Source organism: Monodelphis domestica, chromosome 5 (genome assembly GCF_027887165.1).
Source record: "Monodelphis domestica isolate mMonDom1 chromosome 5, mMonDom1.pri, whole genome shotgun sequence".
In the NCBI taxonomy this organism is placed as follows: Eukaryota; Metazoa; Chordata; class Mammalia; order Didelphimorphia; family Didelphidae; genus Monodelphis; species Monodelphis domestica.
Window position 1 is genome coordinate 264,999,922 of NC_077231.1, and position 15,000 is coordinate 265,014,921.

The window sequence follows — 15,000 nt, forward strand, 5'->3', positions numbered from 1 at the left end:
TTCTTCCCTGAGATAGATTCTGAACCCCTAATTGTATTGATCCTAGCATATTCTCCTCCATTTCTCAGACTACTTTCATTTTTCCTTCAATTCTTTAGTAAAATTCTCTTATTTTAAGGTTTTCTTTGCTAAATTACTTTGACCTCTTCTAAACAACTGATTAAATGGTGAAAAAATTCACTTGCTGCCATACAGACCAAACTCTCCTCCAAAGATCTTCCCATTCCTATGAGAACAATAATCATTTTACTGAGTTCGCCCATTTAACTACTTCAAACTAAGTTAGATTCTATGAATGGGCATAGATATAGCTGGATAGGTTTCCTCCCAACACAAAGGTTATATATGATGATAATTACCATAATTTTCCACCTTTTATAAACATCATCATTAGATGCATAATGTGGATTACCAAGCTTGGTGATTTAAAATTAGTCTTTATTTTAATAGCCATTATGATTTATTTTTGTTATTTTGTTTTTAAAGAAAAATAAATTTATATTTTAATAGTTATCATTTTAGATCAAGTTTAGCTTTTCCTTTCAGGTAAAAATTGTTAGCAGTAACACAATTCTTCATCTGCAAGTAGAAATGATCTAATTCTTTTGTTCATTTTAGGCTGAATACAAGAAAGGAAAAGGAGAAATGAATAAAGAACCAGCTGTGATTGGAAGGCCAGATTTTGAGCATGCAATGGAAGCTTCTAAACTTTCTAGTCAAGTAAGATGGTGATGAGGGTCTTACAATGACTTTATTCAAAGATCTCATTTCTTGTAATACAGTAAAATTTTTCATTTTTGATGTTATCTTTAATTGCATGAAAATACAAAGATTAAATTTCTGAAAGTAGTTTATCAGCTAGGATTGCAATAATTGGTAAAGTTTGAGTGTTAAAAACTGACAAAAAGGTCCAGTCTGAGTCAGAAAATGAAGTCTTTTTGATTCCGAGGCTCAAATCCTGTTATCACTCTGCAATTAGTCACTTTAGCATGCTCTCTGGGATTTCTAGAATTTATAACTGGTTAAATGTGGAATTTGCTGCTCCAAAATAACCTCAATATTTTTAGTAATTAAATGATTTCAATACATTTGATATTAACATTTTGTTAACAATGTGTTAACATTTTAAAACAAAACATCCCTTTTCCCCACCGCATTTTAAGACCATCAGTTTTCATTTCCATCCTTTGAATATGGGAGGCAGCCTAGTATGACAAGCAGAGGGTTAGCTTATTTGTTGCAATAACCCAAATTTAAATTCCCCCTCAAACATCCTGGCTGTGTTACCCTGAGCAAGTCACTTAGCTTTACAATGCCTATAGGCCACTTCCTAACATGTAAAGAGCAGCAGCACAGCTGCTGCTAGTCTCCCTGTCTTGGTAGAGGGGATTGCCTCACTGGAATCTCCTAGTACCAATTAAATAAATTACAGGACCAGGCAAAGAACCTTCATATATTCAAAATCCAGATGATCTTAGAATTCTTGCTTTCCAGTTAAATATTATCCTACTTTCAGGTCTCTCTTTACACTATAGCATATTCCTGTAACCTCTTATTGAGAGCTTGTGTGATACAATGGAAAGACCTTGGTAGTAAAAATATTTGGATTCAAAGCCTGTCTCCATGATCTAACAAGGAATCTCACCTCATTGGGCCTCAGTTTCCTCATTTGTAAAATTAGAGCACATTTGAAGAAAGTGCTAAAATGGCTCAGTCTTAAGCAGAACTCTTATCTATCCTAAATATTTTGACTCTGAGTGCACAGTTGTTTAGTGCTGGAGTTAAGGGACTGGGAGAGAAGGTAACAAGGAAAATGTGACTTGAAAATTTATCTGATATAACCTAAAACTTTGCTTCCTTCCTGTCATGATACAAACTCATTCTCTGTCTTTATCTCTCTCTGTATCTCCCTCTCCTTCTTCCTTCTTTTCTCCTTCCCTCCTCCCTCATATTTTTTCCACCTCTGTCATTCTCTCCCTTCTTTTCTCTCTGTCTCCTTATTTCTATCTCCTTCATCAAAAGATCTAATATTTACTGATCTCCCTTTTCACGAACACCCAAATAGAATGTAAACTTTTTAAGAGTAGGCAATATTTATTACTTTTGTCTTTGTGGGATCAGTACTTAGCACAGTTGACCTTGCACATAGTAGGCACTTTACAATTCTTGTTGAATTGAGTTGAATTGCTAGGAAGCCTTGATAACTTGATATTCTAGAGGGATCATAAGAAAAGTAACAATTGGACTACAGCTTGGATGGATCTGATGATCCTTAGTTGAAGAGTTAATGACTAGCACGAAGGGTAGTTAATGTAATTTTCCCATTCTTCAGGGAGAATTTTATTATTATAGATTCTATCTCATCCCTGCATTTATGAGAGATCGTATTACCAGAGTAGTTTTTGCAGACAAATAAATATTGAGTTAGGAGAAAAATATTGGAGGAGTTGGAGATAAAGAAAGGACAGTAGTAATATTGGGACAAGGAAGGACCTGGAGGATTATAAAAAAGCAATGACAAGTCAAGAGGAAAGGGTGTTATGAATAGATAAGAAATGAGTGATTAAAAGATGAAAATGAGAGATACTGAGTAAAATTGTCCCACATTTTGAAAGATCCATAAGTTCAACTCTGCTATTTAATAGAGAAAAGGTACTAGAATGACAGGCTAGTTCTTGGATCATAGACCAATAGTTCAGTACTAGGCCCATAATGGAAGTTTTTGTACCTTGCCCTTCTCTGGAATAGAATTAAAAAGCCCCCTTGGCCACCACCACACCATAGAGATAATTAACAAACATTTATTAAGTACTATCAGTTGGCTAGGAACTGTGTTAAACCAAATCAATCCCTGCCTTCATCAAGGGACTTATATTCTCTAGAAAAGAACTTCGGTGGTGACTTGTTTATAACATTTCATTATTTTAAAGTTTTTCTTTTTTAAAATTTAAAGTTATTTATTTATTTAGAATATTTTTCCATGGTTACATGATTCATGGTTTTTCCCACCCCTCTTCCTTTCCTCCTCCCAAAGCTGACTTAATTTTTTCTTATAAGTAATTTGATAAAAAATAACCATGTGGATCTCAGTGATTCTTTTATGTCACAGAAAAATATCTCTACTGTCTCAGTATGGCTTTAGACCATGACTGACTGAGAAACAGTAAAGGAAGAAAACCATAGGCAGGTGGGCTATCAAGATGGTGATATTTATTCCCAGGTGGATATTTTACTAACTTTCCTTTTCTTTTTTTTCCTCTAATTTATCCCTTAATTAAAATAATTGCACATTCCCTTTATATTAACAAACATATATGTTGCATATAACATATATGTATTATTTTTAAATGATTTAAATTTGTATTAATACTCTTTTCCACATTTTTTCTTGTTTGTATATAGTATGATTTCCCTTCCATAGTCCTTATACCCATTATGAAGTAGAAATGATCCTTGTTTGTCAGGAGGCATTGATGTGATCTCCATGATTTCTTCATGGAGAGCAAACTGTGGTTTTCTTACTCAACTTGAAAGGCTCAAAATATAAGCCTAATTATAAACCATGTTTTTTGTCCAAATCCATTATTACCTAAATTCTTAGAGGTAAAATACCACAAAGTTAGGTGCAAGGTGATTAATTTCTTTTGAGTGTAACAACTCATGAAGACAATATTGTACCTTTGGTTATGTTACCTCTTTTGATACAGTGAGCTTGAGTGCCTACCATGATAATATCACATTGATCTAGAATCACAGAATTGTAGTCAGGGTTGGAAGGAACTTAAACCATCCATTGGAACTCTTATATGAATAAGAATCCCCTCTGCCAGGTATCTCTAATGTAATCATTAAGCCATTGTTTAGAGACCTCTAGTAAGAAAGGACCCACTACCTCCTAACAGAGCCGGACTCACTCTTGGATAGTTCTAATTCCTAGGAAGTTTCTCCTTGATCTCCACTTTAGATTTGTCTCAACTTCCACCAGTATTTTTTACTGCTTCCCTTTGGGGTCAAATAGAATGAGTCTAGTCTCTCTTCTACATGATAGTTAAAGTTTTCTAAGAGAGTTATGAGACGTCTCTTATATTGTCATTTCAATTGTCTAAACATCCCCAGAGCCTTCAAATGACCTACATTTTTTCATCTTGGATGCTTTCCTTTAGACATTTTTAAACTTATAAATGTGCTTCATAATATTCACTACCCAGAACTAAATGTCATACTTCAGATGTGTTCTAACAAGTTTTGGAATGCCTCCTTGGACATTATGCTTCTCTTAAAATGGCTAAAGATCACATTGGCTTAACTGGCCTCTTTACCACACATAGCTTGAAGTCAATTAAGCCCCCATATCTATTTGCAATTACTTGCTGTCTACTTCTATCTCCCTGCCACTTGGGAAGCTGATTTTTTCTTGTACATATAAGATTACATTTAGCAATGTTAATGCTTTTTTAAAAAATTCCAACTTCTTACCTATAGCCTTGGTTATTTTCCAGAGATTCATGTCATCTGCAACTTTAATCTTTAATCTTTAATATTTAATTTAATATTAACATATAACTTAATATTAAATAAGTGATGCCTTCATCTTGGTCATTGACAAAAATATTAAAGAGCACAAGACCAAGCACAGATCCTAGAGTTCTCCTTTCAAGGTATAATAAAACCATTAATTGAATACTCTCAGTCTGAACATTCCACCAACTCAGAATCTATTTGTAGTATTGCATCTCTTCATCTTTTCTCCAAGAAAAACAAAAAAGATGGATTTTTCTCCCTTTCTTTTTGGTATAGTATACACACACACACACACACACACACACACACACACACACACACACACACACACCAAAAAGAGAACAAGCTAATTAGGAGGGTTACATTCCTAGGATTAGACTATATAGGGGTAGAAATGGAGATTGCATCTTATCGTGAAAACACTTTGAGGAAGATTGGAGAGATCAATAAAAATTTTCCCAGAAATCTCTTGGTCTATGATCTTGCTAGTGTATTTTGGATCACCTGAGTAGGTAGAGCAAAGAAGAGAATTTCTCAATCTCTTATCTCTTTGAAGGACAGAGTAAATAAAACCCTTAAATTCCTTCTGAGCTATACTTCAAGGCAGAGAAAGGGAGAAAAATAACCCAGAAACATAAAATCAAATACCAAAAGAGAAAAGTGGAACCTCTTTTAAAATAAGACAGAACAAAAATCTTTTTACTTTTCAGTATCAAATAATTTATTCATGTACTTCAAATTACAGAATGCATGTGTAGCATTGACATTTTTCATTTCTCCCCAGAAGGAATGGTTTAGGAGCATTCCTTCTAGCATACCTATTTTCATTTTAGTCTGGCCATGCAAATGTTTGTTCCTGTTCTACAATGAACAAGTTATCTAGTAACATGAAAATATCCTCATAGAGCACTTAGGTATTTTCTTCAATGACAACCTTAATTTTCTGTACAAGAAAGAATCTATTGTGAACCTGCTTTGGATTGTGTTCTCTCAGGCTTGGGTCTAGGCATTACAAACTGACCTTGCATTGCATGGTTTTTCTAAGCCTGATTTATTTTAATTCCAACCAAAGCTAGACTTTCGAATGATAAGTTCTTTCAAAATATTATGTAAATACTATAACATTCAGCCCTAAAGGGAAACTAGTGAGGGCTTTCCTTTTTTGTTTCAAAGGGTAAGACAAAGGGAAATAATTGGGTTTTCAGAAGAATTCAGTCATCTCTTGAGGTCACTTGTTTAATTCTTTTGGCTGCTTCTTATGAGACTAATTTGATCTTTATATGCCCCACAAAGAAATGTTATTATCCTGTTAATGTCTTTCATGGGCCCTCTAATAAATATATTGCTCATTGCCAGGAAGTTGGCCACTAGAGGCTGAATTCTTTGGTCATGACAATCTATGAAATGAAGAAAAATGAAGCCTATCCATTGGTCCTGTGTAGCGTACTTCTTCTTTCATAGTGACATCATAGAAATTGCGGAAAAGAGAGAGACATGATTTTTCAATTGGTTTACATTAAATTTTTTGATCCTTGTCCAACAACCACTGAGTTGTCATACTCCTGGAGCTACATAGTGTTGAAACTAGAGGAAGTCCCCTAGAATGTCAGGTGAATCGTCTTTGATGGAGTTATTGGGAAGTCATGGATGAAAGTTGCATAGGATGGGAAAACAATGCTCAGTGATAATCTGCACAGCTGGAAGTAGGGCTCACACTGTGAAGTCACAGGTTCTCATTTTTTAAAAAGTAATCTCATTCATTTCTCATTCATGATACCAAGTAAGACTTATAATAAATTTTTCCTATAAAACTACTTGTTTAAAATTCACTACCCAAACTCAATATTAAATGCAGCTTATTAATTATAAAATATAATAATCAGTCTGATTATAAATTGTGCTATTAATTTATACTTGGCACAAAATCTATATACTGTTAATTATTTTTATAAAAGTGACTGAGAACTACTATTTTGTTTAGAATTAATATTTCTGTTTTAATTGTGGGTTCACAGAATGCCCTGAATCATGATTATTCTCTTCTGATTACATTCTTCAAAAATCTTTTAACTCCATTCCAAATTTCTGGAAACTGATGGCTTGTAGACAAGTTTTGTGTTCCATTTTGTTATTTGTTTACCCTACGTTTCATTGACAATCAAGTTACAGTTACAGATTTTCCATTTAGATCCTGACATGTATTTGTATGAGCATGATAAATGCTCTGAGTGCACTGACTGGTTTCTGGGCTGCCCTCCTTGCTGAAGGATTGTGCCTTTCTGAAGTCCTTTGTACATCTGAACAGTGGGTGATGTCATCCCTTTGTGAAACCCAACACTCTCAGTAATGAAGGCTTTGAACCATTTGATTTAGAAACAGTGCCTCAGACCTTTAAATTAAGACACTAGTCTATCGAGAAGCATGACAGCGTTTCTCCAGTAAATGGGAAGTTGTTGGAAGTTGTTTGTGTAAGCTTAGTTCATCCTTGTGGCTTCTTCAAGCCTTTAGTTGTACAGAAAACCTGCTTGTATTGGGCATAAGTATTTTGTAGCAAACTTTTAGGGTGTAGATTCCATGAACCTTTTTATTTTTACATTGAATGTTTTCTATTTGCTAATAGAGATGACTAAGTCAGATAAGGAACTTTATGCATCCTATTCATAATTTGATTAAAGAGCATTCATATCATTTGTCACTTTCTACTTAAGAGTTAAGATTATATGTAGACTTTATCTAAGTTATTTATAATTTGGTTAGAGACAGTCATATAAGTTAAGCTACTTTGCACAGCCATTTTCAGGATAATTAGGTTAGCGTTAGAGGCATTACAGGGCACCATCTTTCCTTTTCCCTTGGTACCTTGTGTCTCACACTTACAGGTCATTTTACAATAAAATTTTACAATAAATCTGGGGAGTAGCCAAGTGAGGGCCACTGTCCTCAACAAGGATTCTCAAACACACTTGACGAGTTCTGGGGGACTGATGTCCTAAATAGTGCTATGGAAATGGGAATAGAGCTAATGGGAGTGTATGTATGTTTCAGGAAAATAACCCCACCTACAGAAACCATTGTTTACCCACTGTGTAGTAGGGGATGAAACAAATTTTAGACCAAGTATTGAGTTACAGTTATATGAAAATCAATAAACATTTATTAAGCATATACTATGTGCCAAACACTGTGCCATGAATTGAGGGTTAGAGATGCAAAAATGAAAAAAAAATGTCCTTGTCCTTTACATTCTAATGGGGGAGACAACAGTATTGTATTAATGGAAACATCACTGGCTTTGTTCTCAGAGATTCTGGCTTCAAATTCCATCCCAGTTACATATTATCTATGTGCTTTTGGGTAGGTCATTGAAACTTTGTTGATTATTTTCCTCAATTGTATTAGAAAGGCACTGGAGTAAATAGTGTTTTTACATGATTTTTTTTTTTGCTTTAACTATTTAGGTTTTATTTTTTGAATTATATTTAGAAATATTTTTTGACAATTGTTTTCTGACATTTTGCAATTCCGAGTCTCTTTCCCTCCCTCCCCCCATCTCGGGGGTGATAAATTGGACTAAAAAGTCTTGAATGACTTTTTTTTTACCTTTCAGTCTATAATTCTTTGTATATAAATGGGTACATTCAAAATAAATATAAAATAACTTATTTTTATTTGGGGGGTATTCTAGTGTTCCAGTGGATCCTTGTACTCTTTGGAATCTTTAATGACTCTAATCACACTGCATTTATTTGCTACCCATCTTGTGCGACGCTTGTCTATTTTCTGATTAGTTCACTATGGGGAGGCTCCCTAGTGATATAGGAGCTTTCCTAACACCCTTTTGGTATCCTGAGGATGCCAGTGTAGTACATGGACTGTCCTTTGCTCTTGCCCATTTTTTTGTCATTCAGTTCTTTGATATCCTTTTGGCTGCTTGCCCTGAGGAACTCCTTGTTTGTAATATGCTGCATTCTACTTCTGCCCATCATGATAAGCCTCTCCATTGCCCTTTCACCTCTTTGGATACTGTAGTGCTCCAAGATTCACATCGATGTGTTTTGGGAAGAATGGAGTTTGGGAAGAATGGACTGAGAGAACCCCTTCTACTAATGAAGATAGAATATACTTTCAACTTCTAGTCCTGGAATCCTTCCCAGGGCATGAAGAGTAAGCAACTTGCTTAGAGTTCCATAATCAAGATGTGTCAGAGATATAGCTCAATCTCAGGTCTTCCTGCCTCTGAGGCCATCTATCTAATCCCTACACCATTCTGCCTCTCCAAATAGAATGGGAGACAGAAAATATAGAGTAGGTCTGAGATTTGATTGATAAAGGGACCTCCCAGATGAAAGAACTCTCTCTACAAATGCACGCCAATATTTTCTTTTCAATTTATCATCCTAGTTGCCTATAGCTCTGAAAGGTTAAGTCCCACTTGCCTAGACTCACAGAATCAGAATCCCAAGAAATAGAATTTGAACTCAGATCTTCTTTGTTATTAGGAGAACTTTCTACCATACCATTGTCTCTCCACAGGAAGAATATTGATAGCAAAGACTTGAGACTTTGTTTCACAGAGGTTCCTGAAGTCTAAATTTTATGACTTCCTAAAAGGCTATTCAGCTGCTTTCTTCCTCCTGACCACTTCAGGGCCCAGTTTATTGTCCATTTATAATGTCTATTCACTGTTGGTAATAGGGGAAATCCTTCTACAATCTGACTACATATTAGCATTCTATTTTATATAATTGATTATTCCAATGTGAAGAATTAGATGAAACTATTTTGAATGAGTCTAGATATCATTGAGGATCTTGGGAACATTCTCAACAATAATCTCAGAGTCAGGAAGAGAAATGATGTGGTATATTGGATAAAACAAATGTTATCATGGTCCATTATCAGGCTTCTGGCATATGTCCTATTCTTTTCCTTTTTTTTTAATCCTTACCTTCCATTTTAGAATTAATACTGTGTATTGGCTCCAAGGCAGAAGAGGGATAAAGGGCTAAGTAATTGAGATTAAGTGACTTGCCCAGGGTCACATAGCTAGGAAGTGTCAGAAGCCATATTTGAACCCAGGACCTCCTGTCTCTGGTCCTACTTCTCTATCCACTGAGCAATCTCCCTGTCCTCATTCTATTCTTTTCAAAGATTACAAGTTTTAATTTTGTGGTCACATATATAATTTTTCTGGATCAGGTATTTGAGTATGTTTAAAAAGACCAGCTGCTTTCTTAGTATTTTCTCTGTTATCCTGGACTTCACTTCCTTTTTGATAAATGTTAAATGAAAATCAAATGGTTGCTTTTCCCAAAGGTTTTTGCCACTTTATGCCATCAACTCATTCTTTTTTGTTGGGACTAAGAATGAAATCCAAAACCAACAATTTTTATTGCTTCTATTACTGCCTAAACAAAATTACTGGAATGGAAAATTAAAAATTCATTTCATAGGCACCTTTTAATTTTTAATAAATGTTGAGATAGTTTGGTTGAAATACTACCTTATGATTGGATTTGACTTTGAGACAGTTTTTCATTTTTATTAACATAAATGATATCAGGTTTGATAACCTATACCTGGGTAGTTGCTATTTCGTTATAAGATTTTAAAAGATCTGTCTTTTTATATGAGCTCTAAAAAGATTACTATGCTTTTCCTCTTGAACTATTTGAAATTCGCATAGGAATATATTTTCTTAATACCCAGCACTTCACCTTATCCTATCATAAGATAATGCAAAATTATAATTTAATTTTCTTGCTTAACAAAATATTTTTTCTTCCTGATACTACTCCCTTTTTCAATAAAAAAAAATAGAATGACCAATAGTCAGATTTGTGCTTTAGAAACTTGAATTTGGTAAGTATATAGAGGGAGGAGTGCAAAGAGAAAAGGCTTGAGGCAGATACCAATCCGACAAATACTAAAATAATTTAGGAGAGATATGATTAGGTCATGGATGAGGGTGGTTGTAGCGTGAATAGATAGAAAGGAATGGATGCAAGAGATAATGTGAAAAGAGAAATATCATGAATTGACATTGATAAGAACAGAAAAAGTCAAGGATAACTCCTAAATGTAGAAGGATAACTTTTCTGTAAACAGTGTTCACAGAGGTCTGGGCACATCAAGAGAGGAAGAGGTCAAAAAGCTTGTCTTTGGTCAAAAAGCTAGTCTTATATGTGTCTTATGGGATAACTCACAGTAGAAGAGAAGCTAGAGCTTCCATTAGGGATTTCCGAAGCAACTGTTTATTTGCAGTGGTAACATTGGCTGTTCTTGTCTGTGACTTTTCATAAATCTTCCTTAGAGACCATCCTCTTACTCTTTCATTATCTTGGGGGTTTCCCAAGTGCCACTGGAGCTATCCATCTATCTCGATTAATTTCTGCTACATGAGCATCCCAACTCTAGCTGTGTACATCCTTTGTAATGTCTTGCATGTTACTTCTTGTTTCCAAGTCATCCTGGTAATATGTTACAATCCACTGAAGTCTTTCCATTGTCCTTTGGGCTATTTGTAATTCCACTTAGTAACTCCAAAATAAATAACATGGGTTAAATAGTAGAAATCTCAGCATTATCTGTACAGCTGCTACAATAAATGTCCAAAGTGATAAGTAAACAATTTGTTGAGGATTTGAATTTAGAATTATTAACTGCAGCTAATTTATTTAGTCCCACAATTGATGGCAAAACATATATATCAAGGTGTTAAGGGATGATAGAAAGAGTGGATGACACCTTTTAAAACTGCCATGCCTTTCACTGTTTTTATTTGAATTAAGTCACACAGGGATATCTTCATTGACCTATGTATATCTGGTGGCATCTAGGGGCTTAAGGAAACGAGTACTGTATACATGTCATTATAGCATATTGGTAATACAGAAAGGCAAACATTCCCCGTAAAATGTCAGCCTGGTTATGCACATAGCCTTTGTAACTGACTATTGGCTAAGATGCAAGCTACTGTACATCTCTGAAGGCAATCATCTTAAATGTTAAAGGTGACATTTGATGCTTTGCATTCGATACAGCTTTATGTGGAGAAGTGTTAGAGGCTTAGAATTTTAAGCTTTATCAATTCATTAGTAAAATTATTTTAAATGATCCAGATCTATTACTACATATTCTTTCCCAATCTGCCATATTTTTAAATGATAAAGGTAAATGCTTTATTGTTGTTGTTGTTGTTTTCCTAACCACAGGTTAAATACAGAGAAAAATTAGATAATGAAATGAAGGATAAGAAACACCAGTATAATCCTCTGGAAAGTGCTTCTTTTAGGCAAAGTCAGTTTGCAGCTACCCTTGCAAGTGATGTAAGTTCATTTGTTAATTTTTATTATCCCGAAATCTATAGAGTTTAAATGATGGTTTAACAAGAAATATTTATGGTAACAACAAAAAATAAAGAAAATATAAAAGTGAAAATACTTTTGCTAGTGTTGCTAGTATGTTGCGTATACATTAGGAATCAATTAATATTTTTTGAATATGAATATGTGTAGTAATGTTTTAATTTTTTAAGGGAAAAAAGAACAAACAAGTATAATTTGGTTCTTCATTTGCTTATGTGTGTATAGAAACACTCACATATTCTTTCAGTCTGTCTGTCTGTCTATCTATCTATCTATCTATCTATCTATCTATCTATCTATCTATCTATCTTTTATAGCTATCTAAAAGATTAATTTCCATTAGCTTTTTATCTCTTTGAAATAAGTTTCATATTTTTCCAAATAAGGCTAAACAATAAAGAGTCAAAACCAAAATATGGCAATTCTCCATAGATTAAGACAAATTATGAAAATCCTAGATAAACTTTGGGATTTTGTACATTCAGATGAGCTATACCGTATTATAATCTGATTTTTTAAAGAGACAGATCATAGACCTAGAATCATTATCTTTTCTCCTTCCTTTTCTCACTCTTCTTCCTTTTTCCTTTTCGTTTTCTTTTACTTATATTATTTATTTTTCACTCTTCCCTATTCACTCCCTTTCTTTTTCTTTTCTTTTCTTTTCTTTTCTTTTCAAAACATTTAAATTTATTAACTTATGTGTTTATCACATTAAAATTCCCAGACTTCTCCCTCCATCCTTCCCTCCCTAGACATTTGATAAAAAGATAGGGATATATATATATGGATTTATATATATGAAATTTCATATATATTTGTGAAATAGATTCTTTCTCTGGAGATGGACAACACATGTCACTCTTCAAACAATATTTCTATTATTCTGAAGATTTCACCTAAGCAGAGAAATCTCAGCGTGGAAATTCTATCCACTGATGGAGATCAGCAACTAGTTTGTAGCCTTTATACTTAAAGAATTGTTTGGGAACATGGAGGGGTTAAATGGCTCACAAATTATGAGATAGCTAGACTGGATTAGAGGCAGGTCTAGACAGGGTCTCTCTGACTGAGGCCGACCCCCTTTCTTCACCAGACATCTTTATTATAGGGGAAAGAAAAAGAATCGTGCATTCTACAATGATAATTATTCACTTTTATAGGCAAAAAAAGCCAAATGACCAGAATGGACAGGCTCTTTATGTTCCTTCAAAATAATAATGTAAGTCAAGTGAAAATACAATAATTAAAACAATCACATTTAGATTTAATTGTTTAGGAATGCAACCAAAATCTTATAAAAAGATAGGAGCACAGTATAGAATTTCCATGTAATTGAAAAATTTTTCAGTCTGCTTTATAATATACAAGCTGAGTCCTCAATAAATAGATTTCAAATATATAAATATTTTTAATAAATAATATAATATATAATATAATAAAAATATAAATATATATAGAAAATAAAAATAAAAATAAATCATATAAAAATATAATTTATTAGAAAACATTTGCCTCCCAAAATATATATATATTTTAGGCTTTCCTTTCCTTTGTATTCATAACTATGCTCTATCAGTAGAAAAACATGCACTTTGCTGTAGTTGAATATAAATGTTCTATTGAAAAATATTTTAAAATTATTGAATGTTTTGTTGAACCATTTAGACCTTGAACTCAAGACAAATCCTTGGGGAATTAGTGGCTCTTGATTTCATGGATAATTGCATATGAAGGGCATGTTCATAGCTAAAAGTTGATATTTTTGTTTTTCATAACCATCAAGAACCTTGGGTTTCGCTCTCCTTTTTTTGGTTCTTATTTCATTTTAATTTTTTTAGCTCTAATTAAATGTAATGAAAATAAAGATGAGATCCACTGAATGTGGTTTATGGAGGGATTCTTTGAGTAGATTAGATTCATTCTGACCCCTAAAACAATCAGTGTTAAAAATCTTACAAAAGGGAAAAATCATAGAGAATACTAATTCTTTAAAAATTAAGACTTTTATAAATTTTCACGTGATCTCAAGGTCAGCAGAAGATTAAACAATTTTCTCTTACATAGTGCCAAACACTATAGGATTGGTCTAGAGAAATAAAGTTACACATTTTATTCTTTTTGGCTTTTGAAAAGCAATGATTTCTTGAAAAAAATGTGTCTCAATTACCCTCGCTGCCTTGTTTTTATGAACAATTGGAGTGCCTATCAAAACATTTTTCAGTAGCTGAAAATGGAAATGATTGGATAATTGATTTTTTTCTTGTTCAGAAGTGAATGAGCACCATCTAGTGGTCATTTGGAATTAATCAGGCCATTTACTAATAGCATTATGGTCATGTTTTATTTTAAAAATAGAACTTACTATGTCTTTTGTTGAATTATATTTTCATTGTACATTATATTATAGGTGCAGTACAAGAAAGATGCTCAGATGATACATGATCCAGTTTCATATCTCCCAAGCCTATTTTTAGACCATGCTTTGAAAACCAGCAAAATGCTCAGTGATGTAAGTTGGGTTTTATTACACAAAAGATTGACTGACTGTAATACAGATTAATATCTCTACTCTCCCTGCACTTTCCCCCATGTGTGTTCACTTCTTTCTTGCCAACAAATTTGATTCAAAATATTGATCCCTTTGCATAAATCATCCCAAACCATCATTTTCAAATAATAATTCCCGTTAGACCTTTAGTGTCTCCTGATCTCTCTCTTTAAAGCACCAAGCCCCTGTTTTTTCAGAGAGGATTCCCATTTTGTTTCTCTTCTTTCTTCTGCCTTCTGATCTTTCAGAAAACTCTTTTATTTTTATTTTATTTACTCTTATGTAAATGAATCATAAGTACTAATCTATGTGGAAACTCATTTTGCTCGCTTCCCCATGTTACAACTTGTTTCTGAATTCATGAAGATGAATTTGTGAAAGAATAAATCAGTATATTTAGAGGTACACAATGGTTGGTTTTTTTAATGAACTTCTTATATAAGATATTTCTTATATGTAACAGTCTGGACTCACAGTGTTTGCCTCTTGTTTTAATCATCTAGACCATTTAAATCCTTAAAAAAAAGGATTTCTGTTTTTCATCATGGCTACCAGCTTTGA

The 15,000-nt window shown here is 33.5% G+C and overlaps 1 protein-coding gene across 5 annotated transcripts in view; it reads left to right on the plus strand.

Moving 5' to 3' along the window:
* Window positions 1-15,000, plus strand: part of NEBL (nebulette) — a 479,586-nt gene that overhangs the window by 377,183 nt on the left and 87,403 nt on the right. For 3 of the 5 annotated variants that reach the window (XM_007504893.3, XM_007504892.3, XM_016426368.2), the window contains exons 7-9: window positions 619-720; window positions 11,736-11,849; window positions 14,299-14,400. The exons of the other annotated variants lie outside the window; for them this stretch is intronic. In XM_007504893.3, coding sequence (XP_007504955.2) covers window positions 619-720; window positions 11,736-11,849; window positions 14,299-14,400 — 318 coding nt within the window. The remainder of the gene's footprint in view (window positions 1-618; window positions 721-11,735; window positions 11,850-14,298; window positions 14,401-15,000) is intronic. 5 annotated transcript variants of the gene reach the window in all.